The following is a 24,108-nucleotide window of genomic DNA, read 5'->3' as shown; positions in this document are numbered from 1 at the left end:
AGCAAAGATACGTGCTCAGGCCAGAATATAATCTCTAATGACCCTGTTAGCGTAGAGGAGTGATTTTGAGAAGCACTTGGACACGATTAAACAGACAGCTTTCATTAATTAAGCACTGTTTGGGCTTCAGGTGTTGTAAAGACCCCAGATGGCCCCATATCCACCATCTCGGGCTGCCGATGGGGTCTGCATCTCCCCCTTCTTATTTCTCATGCTCAAAGTTTTCCACCCTGCAGCCTGTTTGCTGGAGCGTGCAGATTCCCTCCTCCTCCTAAGCAGGAGGTGGGCAGGTCTAACTACATTAAATATACAAACATACTCCCTCTCTGCTCCACTGAGGGCTCGCATCAGTGGTCCAGCAGCAGCAAAGGCTGCCCAAAGGGCTGGGGGAAGGGTGAGCACAGCAGCATTAGCAACAGCAACAGATAAACCCAGCGGCCAAACCAGATTGTAGGGAAGGGGAGAGGAGCAAGCAGCATAGCCCAGGGAGGCTCTGCATTTCGGGTCTCTTCATAGGAGCTTCCTGCAGCCCTTTCGCATCTCTTGCAAGTGTATGTGCAGCGGTGTCCCAGGGAAGAGCATCCTTCAGGAGAAAGAGCTGGAAATCGGTCAGAAAAGAAAACCCAAACCAACCATCAGCTGTTATCCCTTCCCAGAACTAGGTGAGAGGGAGGGAGGGGAAGGAGTTTAAGGGAATGAAGCTGGAGCATCCAGAGACTCCGAAAGGAAAAGTTGCCCTGACAGGAGACGCTGTGTACTAGAGCCTGAGCTCTGCTCCACAATGGGATTTCTCGTGTCTAAAGGAAACCTCCTCCTCTTCCTCTGTGCCAGCATCTTCCCCGGTAAGTTTGAGAAAGCTTTTCTACTCCTCCTCTGCTCTTTCATCCTTTATCCCTCTCTAAGGCATGCTGCAAAGACCGGTCCCTGTTACCACGGGATTTCCCCCTCTCCTGCATGCTCCTGCCCCATCACTGCAGGTCCCCAAGATTCCAGCCTCTGCTTAGAGATGCTTTGCTTTTATTTTCTGATCCTTGCCTAATTTGATGGGGAAAGGGTTAAAGCCACGGTGGGGAAGGAGACAGGAGGGAGAACACAGGCAGGGGCTCGGCATCCTGCTCCTTGCCTGGGTTTTTCTTCCCTGGGTAAAGTGTGTTAATGTGTCTCCGGGCTACAGCTCCGGCTGGGGAGAGCACAGCCTGCGCTCAGCTAATGCTTCCCTTTGTATAATCCAGGGCAGCTCGAGACTAAATAGGAGCCATATTCCACACGGGATGAAGAAGAGCCCCCGGCTCCCTCTCCCCACTGTCCATGACAGAGGATGCATTTCCAATGCCCTGAAAGAAGGGTGGCTTTAATCTTTAGTAACCAACAGGCACCTCTGATGGTTCCTGTAGTTGTACGTGCAGGGTCAGTTGTACGTGCTGCTTCTTGCAGCCTCCAAGTTTTAAAGTTATTACTGAGGAAAACTGTGGTCTTGTTACCCAATTTGTGCTCTCTCTCATCCTCTGCCTTCACCCATCATTTTTGTGAAAGACCAGCTATGCAGGTTAGTTTGAAGAGATGAATTCCATCTGCCTTTTTTTTTCTGATGCATTTGATGCCACTTTTTATGTGTAAATCTGATCCCAAATCTCAATCTCCCAGTAGGAAGCTGCTTTTTCCTTTTTGGCTCACCCTTCCAACATCCCACTTTCCCACTTGCAGACTTCAGTGCTAGAAACTTGCCTCAAAGTGGCCATAAAAATTAGATGAGATTCAGGGGAGGATGGGCCATGTAAAGTTTTTCAAGTGGTGTTACTGATGTCCCCACTTCCTTCAAACCAATCCTGCAATAGAAACCCTACACTGGGAATTGGCCACGTTGGGTGAACTGGGTGAGAAATCATAGAATCACAGATGGGTTTGTGTTGGAAGAGACCTTAAAGCTCATCCAGCTCCAACCCCCTGCCACGGGCAGGGACACCTTCCACTAGAGCAGGTTGCTCCAAGCCTTGTCCATCCTGGCCTTGAACATTGCCAGGGATGGGGCAGCCACAGCTTCTCTGGGCACCCTGTGCCAGTGTCTCAGAACCTCATAGTCAAGAATTTTTCTTTCAAATACATGACAATGCATGGGGTAGGGGGGAGGCGATTCACCAGGGTGATGTGTGGCACCCTCCCTGTGTCCCCACTTACCCGTCGCTGGGGTTAGCCCACGTTTCTCCCCCACAGAAGGCTCCAGCTATGCCAGTTGGAGCTACACATTTTACATCTCTGTGCCCCATCCCTTTCCCACAGCCTTCGGTCACGTGGAGACCCGGGCACACGCGGAGGAGCGTCTCCTGAAGAAGCTCTTCTCTGGTTATAACAAGTGGTCTCGCCCCGTCGCCAACATTTCAGATGTGGTCCTCGTCCGCTTCGGCTTGTCCATTGCCCAGCTCATCGATGTTGTAAGTGAGACCCGTCTGTGTAACAAGCAGCCAAAATTAACTGGGTTGGGGCTTCGGGAGGGGGTCCTGGTGCATGTGGGTTTTAGTGGCTGCTCCAGAGTTGGGTTGGGAAGAGTTTGGTCAGATTGGGAAGTGTTGTCATACAGACAGCTCTGCTGGAATGAGGGATGACTCGTGTGAGTAGCTGGTCATCAAAGCAGATCCTTTATTCTTCATTTACTGTAAGCAAAATCCCCAATTCCTTACCAAAACCTGTGGGACTGATCACAGCAGAGCTGTGGAGCAACTGATATAAATGACAGAGAGTCCTGGCTGAGGAGAAAACCCAAATAGCTGATTTGGAATTTGAGCTATAATTATGAACACTAATTTACACAAGCTAACAGAAACAGTGGTTTACACACCTCTGGGTGGTAGGTTGCCTGAAGAGCTTTCTGCAAATTAAAGTTCTGGGGTTATTTTAACTAATCTGGCAGATAATAACAAGAAAATTGCTTCTGAATGTTTACTTATATAGAAGTTACACGTATGCAAACTGCATGTGCTATGTGCAAACCAGAGTCGTTTACACTGCATACTGATGTGCACTGAAATGGTATTTACAGGATTACTCTATCACAGTGTGTTCGGGTCAAGTGTTGAATCCAAAGGAGATCCCTGCAGATGTTAAGTACATGCACTGGCTTTCTAGCTGGTGCAGATCTTGCTCCCAGATGCTTCTCTCCCCTGTCCCGCTTGCACGCGACGCATTCCCAGGACAGCGTGTTTGTGTGGCAGAGTAAAAGAGGTGATAATGGAAAGTGTAATGCAACTTGGAGACATTATTGGTGTGGGACAATCATAAGAGATGACTCTACAGCATTCTATATTTTGAGATAAGGGGTTCGAGATGCAGAGAACACAGAGCCGAGGTGGGACAGGAGGTGGGAAATCAAAGCCACAAGTTGCTGGAGAGTCACATCTCCTTGTGCACAAGACATCAACTTCCAGCTTTGCAGCACAGAAATGGTCTTCCATTGCCTTCCTCTCTCTTACATCAGCCTGAGAGATCCAGGGCTGTTTGCAATTGCTATTGTTGAAGTTGTATGGTTCTCATCTGAATAATTGATGAGACTAAAGATGAGACATTAGTGACTGTGGAGGCAGGAGAGAGACTTTCCATTATGCTGCTTCTGGGCTGTGAAGATGGGGGATCGATATACCTGCTTCACAGTGCTTTCCCCAGCTTACTTAAGATGAATTAATCTAAAAGTCATGTCAGTGGTTAGAAGTGCATCTAGCAGGCAGTGTGGGCCGGGGCTGGTGGGTACGAGGTCTCATCCCCTCCCACCCCAGTCTGTGTGGTTGGGGACTGATGACACCACCACCACCACTGCACCACTTTGCTGTCCCTTCCCCATCCCAACAGTGGCACTGCTTTGATGCAAACCCCACTGCAATTGTTAGACACAGAATTTGGCTCTGAATGAAAGAAGCCTGGAAGAGAAATCAGAGCTGTATTCAAGCCCCAGCTCCCGCTGACAAAACCTGGGGAACGAAAGTCAATGATGTGGAGTTCGACATCCCTGTGTGTCCTTACCTCACCCTGGTGTACTGAGGGTTTTCTGAGTCCAGATAAAAGTGGTAAGAGATCAAGCATGTGTCTAGAAGCAGCCACTGTGAAACACATTTGGACTCCTAAGCCTGTGTCTCTCTGCAGGACCTTGTGTGCTGTGTTATCCTTGAGGGAAGAGGCCAGAGAGTGCAGCACCCCCGTTGGCTGCTGCCACCCACTGTCCTCTGGGCTGGCTCCATGCAGCAGCAGTCAGCCGTGCAGCAGGAGCAGGCAGACAGTCATTAGCACATTGTAAACCCTCTATGGGGCAAACCCAGGGCACTAGAGTCATGCTTTGTCTGGTCAGGAGGAAGGCAGAGCCCTCAGGTGTAGTGATGGGCAGGAGTTTCTGGTCTGCACCCTGCAAGGGAGGAATATTCCAGTAAAAAGGGGAGCAACACTGGGATCCCCAGTGCAGGGACTGTGGTGAAGACCCTCAGATGCTTGAACTGCAAAGTGGGAAGAGAATAGATGCTTAGGGATTGGTCCAGTCCAGGGCATGGCAGACACATCCAATCACATTCTTCATCTCCCATCAGCACCCAAGGATGTAGCTGAGTATTTCCCCTTTCTTTGTTGCTCATTTGACTGTTTTTGTATTCCTTCCATGTGCTTGTGGTCCCTGACCCTGGATGAGGGTCTCTCTGATCAGGTTTTACACTTGCTGCCACAACAGCAGTGAGGGGGAGGCACATCTCCTGGTTTTTAGTGTTCACAATTAATCCTGAGCTGCCATAAGAGCAAGGTTAATGACGAGCAGTTTGCTTCCAAATGAGCCTTGTCAATTGAGCTGGTTTGGATGCCAACCAAAGAGAGATTGAAAAGAAACAAACACACAAACAAGCTCTGAGCTCTGGTGTGACACTTAAATCAGACCAGCACTAGGCTCTGCCCTTGTCATTCATCTTAGTGATTTACAGAGGGATTGTAACAAGCATGCAAGGCAAGCAGCAAGCAGTAATTAATTGTACTACAATGCTGTCAGCATTATATTTGCCTTACATTATTTAGAAGTATATATATATACATATATTCTACCTTTCCATACTAGTTGTACTTAGAGATGGAAAAAACTCTACCAATCGACAACATGGGTATAGACCAGAGTGTCCAAGGAGTAATGTCAGCATTGTAGCTTGGGTTTATTCAGAAAACCCAATTCATAATGCTCTAAGTTGATATATTTGGTAGAAGAAGAAATGTTGCTGAGCTTCATGTTTCTAGAACTGTGTTCATGGATAATGTTTCACAGTAGAAATACTAAACACTCTTTGCAGATGAAGCTGAGCATTGTAATCCATGCATATGTGTGAGTAAGGATATACACATCCATCACTCCCATTCCTTCAGTGCTCAGATCAAAGCCAAGCTGTGGAGCAATTTCCTCCGCCTGGCCCCATCGTCCCAGGCTGAATCCATCAGCATCAAGGAAAATCCCAATGAATCATGTCTGTCTGCTCAGAAGATCATTTAGGTGCAGGCTCAGCTGTTCAGTGGCATCAGGCATCTGTGCCCTGTCTCATGCTAAATGACAGAAACATCTGCTTTTTATTTCTAAGGTGGAACTTACATGTATTGCAAAGGTGATTTATAATTACAGAAATGAAGTACGAGCAAGAGAAATGCAATGAGTTCCTTGGGCCGCTTCATCTGCTTCTGTAACCAACATCTGATCTTGCATTTCAGGATGAAAAAAACCAAATGATGACCACAAACGTGTGGGTGAAGCAGGTGGGTGCACCCAAATCTGTGCTTTCCCCTGTTCCTTTTCAGCTCTGCAGTCTGAACTTTGCCAGCTTTGTAACTGCCTCATCTTTGCAGGAGTGGCATGACTACAAGCTACGCTGGGACCCCCAAGAGTACGAAAACGTCACATCCATCCGAATCCCCTCTGAGCTCATCTGGAGGCCAGATATTGTCCTCTACAACAAGTGAGTATCAAACACACCCTTGCAAATTTCTCTGTTCATGGTGTTAAAGGTGCTGCTTGCAATTATTCCTCCTTATTTTGCCTCTGTGGTTGAATTCCATGTAGAGTCTCATAACACGTGTCCCAGATGTAGCTTAAACGACATGACTAACGTTTATCACAAGGGCTTTATTCTCCTAATGATCCTCTCTCTGGACAGTGAGTTTTGTTGAGGGATGCCAGGTATTGTTCTCTCTTCACATGTCAGATGCACAACTGAGCTGGATTTGAGCTTTCAGTCCTCTTCAATTTCATTTCACTGAGGAGCTCTCCTCTAATTCATCACCATCAACTGGAAAAGCCAGTTACAGAGCATGGGTTTAAATATGGAAAATATGCTGGACCATGTCAGACTTGTGTGTTTCCAAATACAGGTTTCAGGTCAGCCCAATACCAGTCTAGAATTAGTCTTAAGTAGATATTTGTTCCTGATCCCGAATGCTTGAAATCTGTCTCTTGTATGGACACTTCCTAGGGAGCAGAGGGTTGTTTTCTTGTTTTCCTTTGGAGCCTGTTGATATTCTTAGAAAGACTGTCCGTCCAAGTGCCAAGACTGTTTTCTCCTTTGCTTATCATACCAGAGCTCTCCAGTCTCATAGAACATAGTATATCTCAGTCTCCCTCCCCAGCACAGGCTCCAGAGAAAACACTTGCTGCCAGCATCAAAAAAAACCATCTTTAGATGCAGCTAACAGTCAGGGAAAACTCTCACATCAGAAGCCAGGCTCATTTTTAATAGTTGCCTGGTTCTAGTTTGATATGAATTTACTTTTGGTTTGAAAAGAAATATATATGGCTGAAGGAGGAATCTGTCTGTGAGCTTTGGAGACCATGGAAATTGTTATCTTTCCCATTACCTTGTCTCTGATTTTCAGTGGTATGGAGTGATTGCAAACCTCTTGGAAATCACTGCATCCTCACACAGCACCTTTCAGAGATTAGACCAGTGGAAATGACTAATTCGTAGGCACTTGGACCTTGCTGAATTGCAGGGACACAACTCTGAGCATAAATGTTGTATTACAAGTGCCTCAAATTGCAGCCAAGAAAGGTGTTCACAGCTTCCACTGGAAAAAATGAATGTCCTTGTCCTCCTTATTGCTTAATTAATGACAATGGTGAGGATTGGGGGTTTTTTGAGCCTGTGGTCATTGTTGTGGTGGACCATAGTGCCAAAGAAAATAGTGCTACACAAATCTCCATCATCTATGGCACCTTTGTTCTTCAAACCATCTACTTGCTGCAGTGACTGGTACACAACAGCCTGATGTATCGTGTCTCCATCTGCTCCCTTGGCTCACTGTGCTCACCACAGTTGATGAGCATGGTCCATACACTAAAGGAGGCCTCAGTATCCTTTTGTGCTCTGGGCATTTTGGGATTTATACTCCCAGAAAGCAAGTCCCAGAGGTCAATGGGTATCCAGACCACTGAGGTGGGTAACCTTTGGGTTCTGCCCTTTGCATGCTCTGCCCCTGTGCTGTCCTAGTTCACTGCTGCTGTCAGTGGTTACTGCAGGGACTCCAGGGAGCATCTGCCTATCTGCTGGCCACAGCAGCTATTCCAGAATGTCATCCTTATCCTCTTCTTGTGTAGGAGTCTTCCAGCCTTGCCCACCCTATTGCTTGGCTCAGTCTGATCTGCAGGGAGGTATGGCAGATAGTGGGTGTAACTGTACTAGTGACCCACTACCACACAGGGAGATCCAGACCCCAGCTACCTAAATCCAAGCTACTCCTCTCCCTTAATCCATAATTCTCATTAATAATCATGCATTTCTCTGTTGGCTGTCATAAGTCTATCATGCATTTTTAATTGGTTACTATCTCCATCAATTAAACATGGATGTAGGCGCCAACCATCAGCCAGTCACTAATGGTTTTCCATTAATTCTATAATTCTTTACAGCTATATTTGCCCATGCTTTTTCATACAGCCTTATGTAAACTGCTTTCTGACCTGTTATATACTTCTCTCTTCTACCTAACTTCCTACCAAACACATCTAAAGGCTCTTCTGCAGGGCAGCTCACCAGCTGTATAACCAGACAGTGTCTCTCCTTGTGGACATCCCAGCTAGAAATGTTTCAGAAAGAAAGGCTTTGCAAAGACAGTGGCAAGTCATGAGTGACGCTAACAAGGATTCTGTCTCATATTTTATATATACACTATATACTTTTATATATATTATTTAGAGGGAATTTAAAGTAGAGACTCATAACTCTGGGTCTCTAAGACCAAGAGAATATGTGCAGAGAACTTGGTGGAAGAGACAGAGCGGCCACACTGGCCTTTTGCGCCATTCAGGCTTTTTAATGTGAGCTATGTGATGCTTATCACATGCTCTGGCACAAGTATGGTATCTCTGTTTGGGATGGTATCCTCTGCAAAAGAGACTTAATAGGCAGGAGATTATACAGATGCCTCTTCTGTTTTCATCTTGAGGTATATATAGAAATAGTGAAATTTAAATTGATTTGAGATTTATATCTTTAAGGAAACCTAACCCCTTGCTGTGAGGCTATTCTCATATCTAAGCTCATTATAGTCAAAAACTTCTATTCATCCACTCTAGAGGCCCAAATTAAATCAGTAAACAACTCAGCTGGTTTGGCCTAGAGAGTATATGTAGTTGTCAACATTCATAAGGAATCTAAACCCAAATTAATATCCTACAGGGAAATTAATATGCTGTTGAATTTTCAGGCTCGATGAGATAAGTTCCAAGACTCTCTAAATGGTTTCTACTCAATGTGACAAAACACATATAATAGAGGAATACGAGTTCATAGCAAAGCAACAGAGCCTTTTCTTTGCCCAGGAGGCTGGCTGTTCCTTGTCTGAGGCTGTAGAGGCTCTTCAGACTCCACAAAATCATTTATACACGAATTATCTAATCCTCTGCCTTGACTTATTTTCCCATTCACGAATGGACTTCAAGCACATTTTAGTTTTTCTTTGTACGTTTAAAGTAATACATATATATTTTGTCTAATGAGGAAATAAGCTCTTGGAGCTGTATTTGGGTTTTTTTTAGTGCTTCTCCACCATTCTCTTGAGCCATTTGGACCAGGTATGACATAGAAACTCCAGAGGACAAACCCCTGAAACCTCAGCTTTGCAGCCAGGTGCTCCAGCAGCTAAAGGCTGCCCAAACGAATGCAGACCTGTGTCCCTGAGTCTAATGGATGGGCAGAAACATGAAATGTGAGCTTCCGTGGCTGGTTTTCAACTGTATGTTCATGGCAGCATCATAGTATTTGTCTTCTCTAGCCTGGCGATGGTAAAACCTGAGAAGAAGCTACTGGGGACATCCAGACTTCAACATATTTGTTTTTCTCAGTATTCTCTGGCGTTAGCTGTTCCAAAAGTAACCCCTGCCTTAGCCCCCATAGTCACAAAAAAACCTCAACCAAGAATAAAAGACAAGGTCATACATGAAGGGAATTCAAATACAGATGTCCATAATTAGGAGTAGGAAATATCTTGAGGAATTCACCCAATGCTAATATGGGCACAAAGGATTACTGGTCTGGGTTAGAACATCATCTCTTGATGAGAAAGTTCTTTTGAGCTACACTATAGTGGCTTGTTCTTTTGAGCTATATACTATGATGTTTGTAACCAGTGAGATTTATGGAGTAACGCTGGATTCCTGACTCATCCTAAAGCTCTTTGGAGGAGAAATACCAAAAGATGTCCCAGTCTAACCTTTAAAATATTGGACTCATTCTTGACATTTTTCTTTGTGTGTATGTGTGTGCTTGCTCAGATCTTGTCATTTTGCACCAGATTGTATTTAGAACAGTCTCATAATCATTACTTCACACTTAAGCTTTCCTGATTCCTCTGGGAGTTTAAGTGACTGTTTCTGGAGAGGAATTACATCTCTAGATCACTTTGAGGTTTGCTGCCAAGCTCTATCCAGTAATACAGGTCTTGATAGAGAAAAATCTATAAGAGGGATCTCTCTCTCTCATGGGCTGTTGCTGTGTTAGCATCCAAGGACTTCTCCTACTGTTATGCTAAGGACAGAGATAGAGGTTTGCCTCCAAAGAGCTGATGAGGATGTTTGGCAAAGGGAAGAATTGAATTCAAAGCCTTCTGAGAAACTTGGGCTTATTTCTTCTGTCTAGCACATTTCTGAGACAGATGCTTATTTTACTGAGGAACAACCAAAATATCAGTTACCATGGATCTCTTAACATCTGAAGCAAGCAAAAGCTGGGATGTGACCTAAAGAGTTAAACATCAGTGCGCAGACACCTCCATCTGTCTACCCAAGATGTTTTGCACCCAAGTTGCCAGGATCTTGGAGATATTTGAAACCCAACTGGACAAGTTCCTGATCCTCTTGTAGCTGATCCTGCGTTGAGCAGGGAGTTTGGACTAGACTATCTCTATACCTGTGTATTTCTAGTTATCATTTTGGTAGCACAAAACAATAGATAAACATTCTCTGGATTGCCTTTGGAGAGTACTTTAATCTGAATATTACAGGAGCATCTCTTTAATGTGTATCATAAAGGTGCAGGGTGCATTCTTTAAAGGGGTCTTGAATCTGCAGTTTTTCTTGGTTCCTGATCTTTGATGAAAAACGCTTTAAATGAGGACATTCTAGCGATATCCATATATGCATAGAGCTAATTTTCAGGCTTTTAAAGCTCTGTTTGGATTGAAGTTGTATCATCAGAAATTAAAATAAATGCGTGCCTCATTTACATGCATGCTGAAAACATTTAATTTTGTGAGATGATCTATCTCCCAACTGCAGGGAAAATAGACACTGGAAAAGGAAAAGCAAAGTCTCCCATCAGCAGAGCTTTTTAATGAAATAGGGTTGATGGCTGCCAGTAAAACAAAGCCATTCTGGAACCCATATCAACTCAGAAGGTTTTAGAAGAGCAGCCTTTATTCTCAAAATGAGAAATCAAAGGCTGCAGAATAACAGCAGTGTTATTTCCTTGGCAAAAAAATAAGCGACTGTCTTCTCTCTGTATTGGTGTGTGCTATTGTATTTGACATGAAGATGTGAAAGCTCCATTACTGACAGATTTGTAGAGCAGTGAGGTCAGGGTAATCAGGAGAGCCTGATTATGTTCATTCTTAAGTTCTTCTTGGGATGTTTACCTTGCACTTGCTCCTTCTTCCTAATGGTTTCTCATGACAAGTGTCACAACACAGTGGTCTAGATTGAATGAGGTGAAAATGTGTTACCACTACAAAGGAATGACTGCAGATTTTTGCCTGCCGTTTACATCAGATCTCCCACCTTCCTCTCTAAGGAAGTATTCTCATTATGCAGTCAGGGCTGTCAGCACATGGGTTTTTCCCACAGCAAAGAAAACAGGGTTTCTCCAATCTCCTACCTGCAGACTTCAATTGCAGGAGGTTGTCTCACCTTCATCCCTTGGAGGAAACAGATTGGGGAAAGGCTTTGCAAGACTGTCAATACGCAGGTGAACTTGTTTGCTCCTTTTATCATGTCAAGAGGAGTAGAATGAAAGCCTTACCCCCAATTAAAGCATCTCTCTAGGTTCATTAGCAGAGTGCCAGCTTCCAATTCAGTAAACATATGCTTGAAGGTCCAGTGTGGGTGGTAAGCTTGGAGAAGGAGGCAAAAATATATGTATGAACGAAGGGTTAAGATAAGTATAAACACTACCTTTGCATGGTATAGCTGGCTTGGACACAGCCTATGTACAACAGCATGGTTAATTTAGCCTGCTTACTAATTACTCAAATATCTTTACATTGAACTTCAATGAGAAGTTTAAACATGCTCAGTAAAGTCAGGGATTGCTTCACAGCTTTGTTAGGTTGGTGAGGGGGAAGCAGGAGGATCCTGGGGTGTTTTATGGCTCCTCAGAGTCATTATCTGACCCTCGGATACAAGAAGCTATTCTGCTGCTGGTTTCACTCCTGCCATGGCACTGCAGGCAAAATCCAGCTTGGAAGGCAGTGCCAGAGTTATTTGTCATAATTTGTGAACTAGAGGACCCAGGATGAAGCTGGGTTTGTTGGGCAAGCAATTAAAAACTCTCATCTGCCTCGTTAAAGCAGCAGATCATTTATGGAAATAATTGGCACACTGTTTATACACACGCAGAGCATCACACTGGCTCCATCTATGCTTGCAGGAGAGAGGTGTGTGTGGCTGGTCATGCAGAGCCCGAAAAGCTGCCAGATGAGACATCACAGGGAATGAAGCACAGTTCATGAATTGTTATTGTTCCTGGATGAATTTTAACCACAGTTTCACACCCTTTTCCAACAGTTTCTGAAGGGAAAACCACACATCTCTGCTGTTTACCCAGCTCCACCTAAGAGGGGAAACACTTGTGGATGCTCATTGTCCCTTTTCTGGAACATGAGTCTAATTCTAAGCATAGTGTTCCATTACTGAACAATTTAATCATGCCTCAGAAATGGCATTAAATGAAGAATTGGATTCCAAATTCCTTTAAGATTTAGAAGGAAATCCACTGAGAACAGCAAACACGGGACTGTCACTTGCTGTGTTTCATGTCTCAGGCTAGCTTTAGAGTGCAGGCAAAACCCAGGAGAAAAGGAAAGCTGGTTTTCATCCAAGGCAAGTGGTCCCAGAATGTAAATTAGATTCATGAAAAAGGTAAGAAAGGAGTTGGGTGGATGATGGTAGAGGCATTGCTCGGTTTTATTTACATCAGAGTAAAATACAGCGGTGGTTTTGTCTTCATCACTTTGAGAGAGCAGACTGGGTTTGTATGTATTTTTAGCTTTCTTGTCTAAAACCAAAAAAGACATTTTAAAGCTTTAGAAGAAGTCCAGTTCAGAGGACAAAAAACTCCACGTCCTTTTGCATTCTTTTGTTTTTCCAAGATCTGCCACAAAGAACAAAGGCTTTCCATTATAGAAACAAAGAAGAGTTTAGTAAAAACCTGGTTTTCAACTACATAGTAATTCTGAGTTTATTTAGTCAGCAGTACTACCCCAGTCTCACTGGAAGCCAGTGTAATCATAGACCAACGAGGATGCTTTGCAGAGCAAGAGGAAACATCAGAAAGGCCTTTTCCCCCCCCCACTTTTGCATATGAATTAATGGAAGATCACCTAAAGAAATAAAGGTTCCTTTGCTTTCTGCAGCTTGAGAGACCCCACCAGATCATCCCCATGTGTTTATCTTGCAGCTGGTGAGGAAGAGGAAGGTGTGACCCCTGTGCACCCTGTCACTGTGCGGCTGCTGTCAGGGCACATCTGAGCACTGAAGCAGCAGAGTAGGACCGAGGGAGTTTGCTGACTGCCGGGATAGTGGCTGCAGGCCGGATGGGCTCTATATGAGCCTGAATAATTCATCTCAAGTTTTGAGCAGAAGCTCTCTCTCCCCTGCTCAGCTTCCCCTTTGTTTAGCTGCGTTGCTGTTTGCAACTCTGCATCACACAACAGGCTGCTTCCTCCATATCCCCAAGCTCTGCTTGAATGGATGTGTACGATGGTCCCCAATTCCCTCTCTGCTTTTTGGATGCTCTTTTCTCTATTCCCGTAGCTGAAATTGAGGGCATTGCTCTATAAACAGATTCCACCTGCTTTGTTTTTGGTTGGGATTTCAACCTTTCAGACATTTGCCCATAATGATAAGAATTGCTGCTTTACCCACACCTCACCTACATCTTAATGCTCCTTGAACCTCAGTATTTGATCCAAGTTGGGACTGTCCAAGGCTGTGACTGTCTGTCTTCTGTCTGCAAGTAGAGATCAAGGGAGGACAAGTGGCAGGTTCAATGGTTAACGTGTAATAGCAGCCATGGGTGTGAGGAAGGAGAATAGCTGTGGCTGGTGATGCTGAGGCAGGTGGAGGACAAAGCTGTCTCCAGGGCTGGGGAATCCCATTCCCAGCGTTCCTTAGTCTCTCTCTTTTTTCCAACATCATTACAGCTCAAACATAACATTCCTTTGTGGTCTTTCTTCCTCCAGGTCCCCAATGTACTTACCTCTCTTGTTGCCTTTCTTGATCTCCTTCACTTGTATCCCAAGCCCCATGATGAGCTGGAAGCAGCCGGTGTCACGGCACAGTGGTGTGGGAAATCAGTGCACTGATCAGCTGAGAAAATACAAACAAACAAAGCTGTTTATGCATTAGCTTTTTCGCTGGCTGGAAATTGGCTTTCTGATATAAAATCCTGGGTTGTTATCCATTTATCTTACACCAGCACACAAACCCCACCTGAAAGCCCCTGTAAGAAGACACCGTAAAAGACAGCTCTCTTCCTGACTAGGAAATCAAGAGATTAACTTTCATTATTCCCATTAATAGGATGCTCTTGCTGTTTTCCATGTAAGACATGGAATGATTACCGAACACTGTTTCGTTTAGAGCAGCTGTCACAATTAATTCTGCAGAGCCCACAGCCACACTACCTGATAGTGGTTCCTCTCACCTCTCTAAAGCAAACTCAACCCTTTCCAGGGCATTTATGGAACACCTGTGAGGAAAACTTGTTATGTTCACATCAAGGACCTGACTTACTCAAAGTGAGGGCTGACATTTGCATGCAAATGGTATAAGCCAGCAGAGTTCAAAACCCACTGGATGGAGTAGATTGATCCAGTGTTGGTACATGATGTGCCTTTTGCATCTTTCAGGTGTTCCAACTGTGTTTTTGGAAATCAGGCACTAAATATCCCATTTCTTTAACAGAGTTGACATGTCCCAGAGAAGCTTTAGTTGGTTTTAATCTTCTATTTCTCCCCAGTGCTGATGGCGACTTTGCAGTCACCCACCTGACCAAGGCCCACCTCTTCTATGATGGGAGAATTAAATGGATGCCTCCTGCTATCTATAAAAGCTCCTGCAGCATCGATGTTACCTTCTTCCCCTTTGACCAGCAAAACTGCACGATGAAGTTTGGCTCCTGGACCTACGACAAAGCCAAGATAGACTTGGTGAGCATGCACAGTCATGTGGACCAGCTGGATTACTGGGAGAGCGGGGAATGGGTCATCATCAATGCTGTGGGCAATTACAACAGCAAGAAATATGAGTGCTGCACAGAGATCTACCCCGATATAACTTACTCCTTCATTATCCGGAGGCTGCCACTGTTCTACACAATCAATCTGATCATCCCCTGCCTGCTAATCTCCTGCCTGACTGTTCTGGTCTTCTACCTGCCCTCTGAGTGTGGAGAGAAGATAACCTTGTGCATCTCTGTGCTGCTGTCCCTCACTGTGTTCCTGCTGCTCATCACAGAGATCATCCCATCTACCTCCTTGGTCATCCCTCTGATTGGAGAGTATCTTCTCTTCACCATGATATTTGTTACCTTGTCTATCATCATCACTGTCTTTGTGCTCAACGTGCACCATCGCTCCCCGCGCACCCACACGATGCCTGACTGGGTGAGGAGGATCTTCCTTGACATAGTCCCACGCCTCCTCTTCATGAAACGTCCCTCCACAGTAAAAGACAATTGCAAGAAGCTCATTGAATCCATGCACAAAATAACCAATACGCCAAGGCTTTGGTCTGAGATCGACGTGGAACCCAACTTCACTACCTCATCTTCCCCCAGCCCCCAGAGTAATGAGCCATCACCCACCTCTTCCTTCTGTGCCCACCTCGAGCAGCCAGCCAAGCCTCAGCCTATGTGCAAGTCCCCTTCTGGGCAGTACTCTGTGCTGCACCCAGAGCCTGTACAGGTGACCTGCTCCTCCCCGCAACCCTCCTGCCGCCCCCTGAGCAACACCCAGACCACATCCGTCTTGAAAGGCAGATCACTGAGCGTTCAGCAGATGTACAGCCCCAATAAGGCAGAGGAAGGGAGTATCCGCTGTAGGTCCCGGAGCATCCAGTATTGCTACCTGCAAGAGGACTGTTCCCAGACCAATGGTCAATCCACTGGCTCTCCAGCATCCCAGCGGTGCCACCTAAATGAAGAGAAGCCCCAGCACAAGCACCCTCAGTGCAAGTGTAAATGCAAAAAGAGCGGGGCAGCTGGCACAGCAGCTCAAGGAGGCAAGACTCACAGCGCCAAAGAGCAGCATCTCGTGTTGATGTCCCCAGCCCTGAAGCTGGCAGTGGAAGGGGTTCACTACATTGCAGACCACCTGAGAGCAGAAGACGCGGATTTCTCAGTAAGTATGATTGATTATGGTTAGATATAAGGAAGAAGTTCTTCCCTGTGAGGGTGGTGAGGCACTGGAACAGGCTGCCCAAAGAAGTGGTAAATGCCCCATCCCTTGCAGTGTTCAAGGCCAGGATGGACAGCGCCTTGAGCAACCTGGTCTAGTGGAAGGCATCCCTGCCTAAGGCAGGGAGTTGGAACTGGATGATCTAAAGGTCCTTTCCAACCCAAACCATTCTATGCTAACTTATCCTGTTTTCCCTGGGTAAGTAAGTCAAAAATTACCTGCTAAGGAAACCCCACCGAATCTGTGGGCTCTATAGGCAGCATACTTGCTGATGGCAGGCTCAGCTATCCCTGATATTGTGGCTTTTGAACACATTGGACACTATAAGCACAGTCAGAGAGTTTGCCCTTGGGGTGTTAGCAAGCACATGAAGTAGGAGGGTAGCAGACCATGCTCAGTGCTGCTCTAGAACAATAGGATTTTCTTACAGAAAATAGGAGTAAAGTGGTTGTTTGGTAGGAAGGAAGCAGCTATGATTGTGAACGAGACCTAAAAAGCAGTCATCTGGTGGGAACTCAGCAGACTTACTCTTTACAGAGAAGCCTCTAGCAGATGGGGAATTCACACTCTATTTTTCATTAAGCATTGACTCTGGTTACAGAGCCTAGGAAAGCAAATTCCCAAAATAGGATGTGGGAAGCGCGTAGTAGCATAGGGACATTGCAGGGTATGTTTAGCTCTGCGTGATGCCATTCCTCATTAGTGGACTTCTGCTGGAGCAGTTGGCTCCATGCAGAAAGGTGGGTGGACAGACGAATTTCACACTTACTCCGGGGGGGTATGTATGGCTACAAATAGAGAAGGAAAATAAAGGCTTAAAGGATTTCTTTTCATGGGCACGGTGATGCACATACAAATGCCACATCCTTTCACACCTCCCCTGCAATACTACGGTTACAGTCTGCTAGCTAATGATGGTCATAAAGAAAGAAACCTCAAAATAACCTGAAGTTAGTGTTCTTACTAAAGAAAAGTCTTATGTAGCTTTTCCTAGAGGGATCTGTCAGCAAAAGGTACCTTTTCAGCTGTGCTTACAGTTTGATTTTCTCAAGATTCAGAGTCAATGCAAGTCATAGTGCTTTTATGCAAGACTTCCTGGGCATGAAGAGTGTCTTTCTATTTGCATTTTTCACAGCAATGAGCACTTAGCAGCAGCAACAAAAGATTAAGTGCTACTGTCCATTTATATGCTCTTTGGTATATAGTTGGAGAGGCCTCTGTCCTTTAATGTATTTCACTCCACAACATTCCTTTGAGGAAGTAACTGGTTCTTCCTCATGTTGAGGAGTGACAGCCAAAACACAGAGACGAGGTGACCTGTTCAAGGTCATAGCACAAATCTGTGGCAGGGCTGGGCTGGGAATCCACATCTTCATTAGCTGACAGCCCAGCACTCTGTGTTGGGCTGAAGCACTTCACAAACACTTTAGGACTGCAGGAATTAAACTCTGCTCTCTCCTCCTAGCAATAATCACAAGTAAACCCATGGAAGTCAGTTGATTTTAACTCATTTGTTTCCCTATGGTGCAAATGAAAGAATATTACACGCATAATACTTCCCATTTCAACTGATCCTCTTTAAGCAAAGCTTGTTGATATCATCAAGAGTCATTGAATGTCTTGGGTTCCTTCCTTTCAGTCCATGATTGCAATTTTCTTTAAAATGAATGCAGTCTTCAGAAGCCATGAATTTTCTTCTTATACCTTCTACTACTCTTTCCTCTCGAAATGAAGCCATTATCCTGAAGAGAAGGAAAGCTATTTACAGCACTAAACATCAAAGGCAGAAGAAAAGGAGCTGTTTTGAGGACTCTGAGCAGAACTCCAGCTTGTGAGCAAAGGCACCAGGAAAGCATCCAGCAATGAGCGGAGAAGGGTCACCCTGATACACCAGGTTCCCCGGGGAGAGCCTGCAAACCTGCCCACAGCTTTCTTCTCTCTCACACCAGTTGTGCTTGGCACAGTGGGCAGAAATTGGGTTTTCAGACTTGGGATCCCAGTCTGAGGCGATGCTATTTTCTTTTTCCCGATCCAAGTAATACCAAGTGGGAAAGGGCATTTTTTTCTGCAGGTGGAAATGACAAAGAAGCAGGAAATACAATGACCTGGAATCTAAATTTACTGCAAGGAGCAGAACGGATCTAGTAAAACGAAAATATATTGGGAGGGAAAAAATCAGCACTCAGAAATGTGCTTTCACCTTAAATTCAAATTGTGGCATTTCTTCATGGAAGCCTTCAACAAAGCTATCAGCAGGCACCTCTGATGCAGCTGCAGTCCTGAGACACAGCTCGCTGTCTCTTGGGTAATGTTTTCAGAGCCATGCACCTTCCCCAAATGAGAAGAGAGCTTCTTTTGATGTTCCTGTCTCTTTTTACTAAAGCACCATTGCCACAGGGCCAGTGCTTCTAAATTAAAAGTAAATAACTCATTTAATTAAGTGCTTCAGCAAAATGAAACTGGGCAATGCAAGAAGCAGTTGTTTGTTACAAAAAGATATCTGCAAACAAATGCCAGCACAATGGTACACAGGGGAAAATGCAAGACCAGATTGTCCCAGCAAAAGATAGAAATGCCATTAGAAATTAATTACAAATTGAGAAGCAAAACAAGTTGCATGTCTCACATGAGCCAGAATAACCAAACAAACACCAACAGCATTGTCTGGAAAACTGCCTTGTCCTCATGCCTGTGCGCATCTCTGGACTAATAAGAAGAATTTGAGGATAGCTTAAAAATAAAAAGGAAGAGAATATAGCTGAGGGGGAGGAAATATGGGATAATCTCACTGGTTTATTTTTAACAAAGCACAGTAAAACCCCCTCGGACTGCTCTAATCTGTGTTGCTCTGGGTCCTGGGGATCAGATGTCACCAAGGCACCTCAATCCTCCACTCAAATTCAGGGGCAGGATGCCCTGTTCCCACTGCTCAGCCCTGCAAGGAGCTGGACCAGGGAAAAGCAGTAGATTCTCTCACTTTTGGGGAATTTGAGGCTGAAGAGTCAGCTGTTCCTGCCCCTGATCCTGTCCCAAATATAGTTTTGAGTGAGCTTCTTAGAAACTAATCAAAATCCAGCTCAGGAGTTGGGTTGGCAGATGTTGACGGCTGCATGGATGCTGGCAGAGAGGTCCCTGTGGATCATGCTCCACGTGAGGTGCTGGACCACAGGGAAATGTTATAGCCCTGTCAGGAAACAAAACACACCACAGAAATCCAGATAATGATCTTTCTTTTCCTCCTCCTCTTTGGTTCTCTTTCATTGTCTCTCCCTAATTTCCAATTTCACCCTTCTGTGCTCTCGGTCTGAAGCTGGATATTGATTTTGCAAACACCTGATGTACTCCTAAATGTGATTTTTAAGGTGGCTGGGTATTTCTGCATACACCGTTACGTATGAAAGCAAATTTTTCTTGAACTTTTCGAGCTGTTCCTCTTCTCTCATTCCCCCCTTCTTTTCTCAAAGAGAAGCTCAGCTAGTTTTGTTTCTTTGTATAATCTACACTTGTTTTTACTAGCACAAATACTCAGAAAAGCTTATTTTGCCAGCATGGGGCACTATTTACTCAATCCAGCTTCCCAGTTGGACGTCAGATGGTAAATCTCAGATTTTCTTTACACATTGGTTGCATCATGAGATACTAATTCCATAAATACAATCACCCAGAGCTTGCTTAGCAGCCCTTCTCATGAGGGATTTTAAGCATCAGAGACTCACTCCAGCTTTCAGCAAGTGATGAATAGATCAGAAAACACAAACAGCAAAGAGGAATCATGCACTGAAGCCTTATCCTTGGCATGAGAGAATTCCTTTTTTTTTCGTAGGTGGCTATTTCTTTTACTCACACTATTAGAGATGGATGTGCTAAGGGCTGTACAATCATAAAACAACATGGTTTTCTCCAAGAAGATAACAAGCTTCAGGATGAAGCTCTATTTGTTTACCGCTGCCTGTTGAATAGCAAAGACCTGCTTAATTTGGTGCTGGTTTTCAAGGGAATAAAATGATCCATTGCCTGAATATATTTGACTGATTCTTACAGTTCTGGAAATGTTCAGGTATTCCTGAAATGTAAGATGATTTGTTCAGAGAACAAATTAGAGGAAAACACGATACGCTTTCCAGTGCAGGCTTCATTTCCCAATTTACAAAGCTGCTTTACAGAGTCAAGGAGCTGGAGCAATCCCAGATGATTTAAGGGCTCAACCAAGCAGTCCACATGTCAAGTAATGAGAGGTGTAGTTAAAAAGCTCATTCTGCTGGCCTTGCTTCAGCTGTACATTGCCTGCATTGAGGCACAGAGTGATGACAGGCACTTTGCAGGATGTAATCTTGCAAATATATTGGAAGATTCATGATCAGTTTGTGAAGGGTTCAGCACGCCAAAATGAGGTAAATGCACTTACCTTACCTGTAAGGAAGAATTCTTTTCGCTTCATAAAATGCCACAACATTGGTCCTGGAAGCCAGGGTTGTAGATTCTCTCCCTTTGACACATCGTGGTTTCTCTATACAAGATATAAGATAACATTTGGTGATGCATCCACGACTGACAAAGAAAGAGAAGGCTCAGGTGAGTTTACAGAGTGCCTGTGTTGAGCTCAGAGCTTGTTTGTTTGACAGATCATCATGTTTTAGGACCTAAAGTTGCCACTCTACCTGTGAAAACATCATCAGCTGCAAATGCCTATTTCATTGATATCTGGATTGCTTCCTTTACCAAAATGAATTTTCAGCATAATCAGCACGTAGAATCATAGAATGGGTAGGATTGGAAAGGACCTTAAGATCATCTAGTTCCAAAACTACATCATTCAAAAAAACAAACAAAAATCAAGCCAGGTCTCCCACAAATCATGTTTTACCTCATACCTACTGATCTGGGCTACTCATTTATTATTATCTCTGTTTTAAACAAACCTAGGGTCTGTGGATGAAAAAGCCTGTACTATTATTATTGCGCCATGCTTTCACCTGTGTTGCAGCTCTGGGCAGGGTGAAGGCACTGTTTGCTCAGGGCCACAGGCTGGTAGGTGCAGTAAAGCAGCCCCAGCCTCGGCTTTGCTGTCTCCTCCTTACACTACACTCCTCACTGCAATCACAGCCACCAAAGAGGCTTGAGCTAGCTCCTGCTGAGATGTTTTCCCTAAAGAGCAAGGCAGCGTGCCAAACTTCAGCCCTCATCTCTATTAATCACCAAGTGGTACATTGTAGGAAACTATAATGGGTACAGCCATATCAAAAAACCCCTTTGCCGTCTGATCAGTCCTCTTCCTGGGAAAGAAATTAATAACAGCAATGTAATGAAAGAGGTTTTCATATGTATGCGGTTTCTTGCTTGATGAAATAGCCATTTACAATTCGTTTCCCTGATGGTATTAATAAGCACTAGACCTCCCCAGAGGGGAACTGCTGGAAAATCCTCCCACAGCAAGACAAAAGTGGCTAAAAAGCAGGGTAAGGATGACCTCTTCTTTTATTTGCTGGTTCTTTTTCACTGCTTACTCACCCAAAGCTGTAAATCCCTTCTACAGAGAGAGTGTGGCTCCATTAATCTGTAAGCAAATCTATTTAGGAGCATGGGGAAATGCAGTGATTTCTTTCCCCCTCACCCCACCCACCCCAGCTTGAATCTCAGCCTCATTTACACACCCAGTTACAGCTGCTGCTCGTGGAAAATGGGATAGTGAGTGTGCAGACGGGCTTAATTATCCACGGGCGTATGCCATCCCTGGGGAGCTGTGAGCAGGGTTTGCAATAGCACATGCACACCCACACAGCCTGGGAATCTGTCTCCCACATCAGTGATTGATGGAATAAGTCCATGTCGTCGTATAGGAACAATAAATGTGAGAACTTCTGCCCTATCTCTGGACTTCACTGAAAACATCCTATTTAGGAATTAAGCCCTGAAAGTCTTTAATCTCAAATCAATATTAATAATCAACCTTTAATCTCTGTATTCCCAGGTGAAGGAAGACTGGAAGTACGTTGCAATGGTCATTGACAGGATCTTCCTTTGGATGTTCATCATCGTGTGTTTGCTGGGAACTGTTGGTCTCTTTCTCCCACCGTGGCTGGCAGGAATGATCTAAATATAATCCCAGAAGGAAGAAAATGTATCCCATTCTATGGATTTTAGTTACCTGGAAGGAGAGGAGCAGAGAAATGGAGGCAGCCCTTTGTGTCCTCGCTTGAGTTGCTCCACAGCTATCTGGGAGTACTTCCCGAGGTCACATCGTTTTGCCAAGCCATTTTCATCTCCTCCATCTAATTTAGGGGAAAAATTCTTATTAAAGTCTGTACATAGCATGGTGGCATTTATTGGCATATAGTCAGCAATGTAAGAACACAAGCTTGTTCCCTAAAGCAGCACATAAAGAGGCTTCACATCGACAAATCAGTTCCTGGCAAATTAGCTCCAGCCATCTTCAGAGGTCTAAGTGTGCCCTGCCCAGTAATTTTGCCCTGTGAAGCTGAAGTGGTTCAGGACTGTGTGTCCCTGTATGAGTCATTTTATAAATAAAGTTCCAGGTTTGGGATACCTGTGTGGGATGTGTTCTGTGGTCAGCCGGGAAAGATGGACAGACTGGAATGGCTGAAAGAATTGCTGGAGGCAGATTAACCCCATTGGGACCAACAGCGATCATTAGTACAGGAGCTGCAGGCTTTATACTGACAGATTTTACTTTGGCCAATGCCCTGCAGAAGCCATGGGGGCTGTAGCTGAGTGAGGATTGTGCAAATGAGAGGAGAGGGTTTGGTGTTAAGATTCAGACCATGTTGGGAGCTCTTTAGTGCTAGGAAATTTCCTACATCCAAGTTATGGCTGCTGCAAAATAGCAGAAACTCACTCTGAGCTGTAAAACCCTTGCTGTAGGTGGGGAATGTACTTAGATATGGTGAAGCCACAACAAAAATCCCAGCTGGGGTGTTAGAATAATAAGGAAATGTGCTATTACATGGTGAAACCTGAACAGGACACACAGCCACACTTAGGAATTCAGAATGCCCCTTTGTGGAAATCACAGGTATTATGGCCTTAAATTTGATCAATTGTTTCAGCTGCTCTTTCCAGCTCTACCCAAATTAAACCACCCCTTTTGCACATCTTATCCTTGCTTTGGGACCTGCAGCAGGAAGACAGAGACAGGCAACATGAGCCAGAGGGAGGGGAGGATGCTGGAGCCCTGTCCTACTGCAGGGAGACATCGGTGCATGATGGCACAGCTGAGCCAGATGTGTGGGAGAAAGGCAGGAAGACAGAGGGTGAGTGTGGGCTTCAACCACCTTCTGCCTGTTCTCTGTCTGCATTTACAACCACAGGAGGGTGGTTCCAACCACATTGGAACAGACCCGAAATGCACCCAGCTCAGCATCCCCTCTCTTTGGTACTTACAAACCCACCGTTCCAATCTTCATTGCTGGGTGTCAAGTTGGAACAGCCCAGCAGCACCCACCCCAACATCTCCCTGCTTGCTTTGGAGATCTCATAGGTAAAACAGGTTATAAACATTTGACCACAGTGTGCAAGCAAAGGCAGGTATATAGATATAGATACATAAATACCTATATAAAGTCTATATACATACAGACTTCCCCTGGAAGCTGCTGTGACTGCATGACTCAAATCCTAGGCTGAGAGCTGAGAGGCTTTAGGCTGTACCCAGCATCTCCTCCATACTCTGTAGCTGCTATCAGCACACATAAGACTGTTCAGCCACTGTGAAGTTTACTGCTAAGCTCAGGGCTCTGGAGAATACACACAGAAGAGGTCAGTGTAAAGGAGGCCAGCACAGAGGTCCTGGTAGAAGCCGAAGACTTGGTAGGTGAGACTCCAGGTGAGATGTGCGGCACCCCTATGCAATAGCCTGGCACATAGGGCTTGATCGTGCCACATGGCTCAGTGAGCAGCAGAGACCTGCACAGGCTCGTGACAGTAATGCTG

General features: G+C 44.9%; 1 protein-coding gene across 2 annotated transcripts; it reads left to right on the top strand.

Moving 5' to 3' along the window:
- The first annotated feature begins 293 nt into the window (after positions 1-293).
- Positions 294-22,702, top strand: CHRNA4 (cholinergic receptor nicotinic alpha 4 subunit). 2 transcript variants are annotated; one of them, XM_030503435.1, is made up of 6 exons: positions 294-842; positions 2,278-2,429; positions 5,710-5,754; positions 5,845-5,954; positions 14,724-16,104; positions 22,130-22,702. In XM_030503435.1, exons 1-6 carry the CDS (start codon positions 782-784, stop codon positions 22,253-22,255), a joined length of 1,875 nt encoding a protein of 624 aa, XP_030359295.1. In that variant the 5' UTR covers positions 294-781; the 3' UTR covers positions 22,256-22,702. The 2 variants fall into 2 exon arrangements, with proteins under 2 accessions (XP_030359295.1, XP_030359293.1); XM_030503433.1 differs by having other exon boundaries at positions 5,710-5,954.
- Positions 22,703-24,108: the final 1,406 nt, after the last annotated feature.

The sequence above is a fragment of the Strigops habroptila genome, chromosome 13 (genome assembly GCF_004027225.2).
Source record: "Strigops habroptila isolate Jane chromosome 13, bStrHab1.2.pri, whole genome shotgun sequence".
Classification (NCBI taxonomy): Eukaryota; Metazoa; Chordata; class Aves; order Psittaciformes; family Psittacidae; genus Strigops; species Strigops habroptila.
This window is presented reverse-complemented; position numbering and strand designations above follow the sequence as displayed.

Bases quoted from the DNA above. Each gene is read 5' to 3' on its own strand.
- CHRNA4 (XM_030503433.1), top strand. From the start codon at position 782: ATGGGATTTCTCGTGTCTAAAGGAAACCTCCTCCTCTTCCTCTGTGCC. The intron at 843-2,277 runs GTAAGTTTGAGA...CCTTTCCCACAG, and splicing joins CTGTGCCAGCATCTTCCCCG to CCTTCGGTCACGTGGAGACC. The intron at 16,105-22,129 runs GTAAGTATGATT...CTGTATTCCCAG, and splicing joins CAGAAGACGCGGATTTCTCA to GTGAAGGAAGACTGGAAGTA.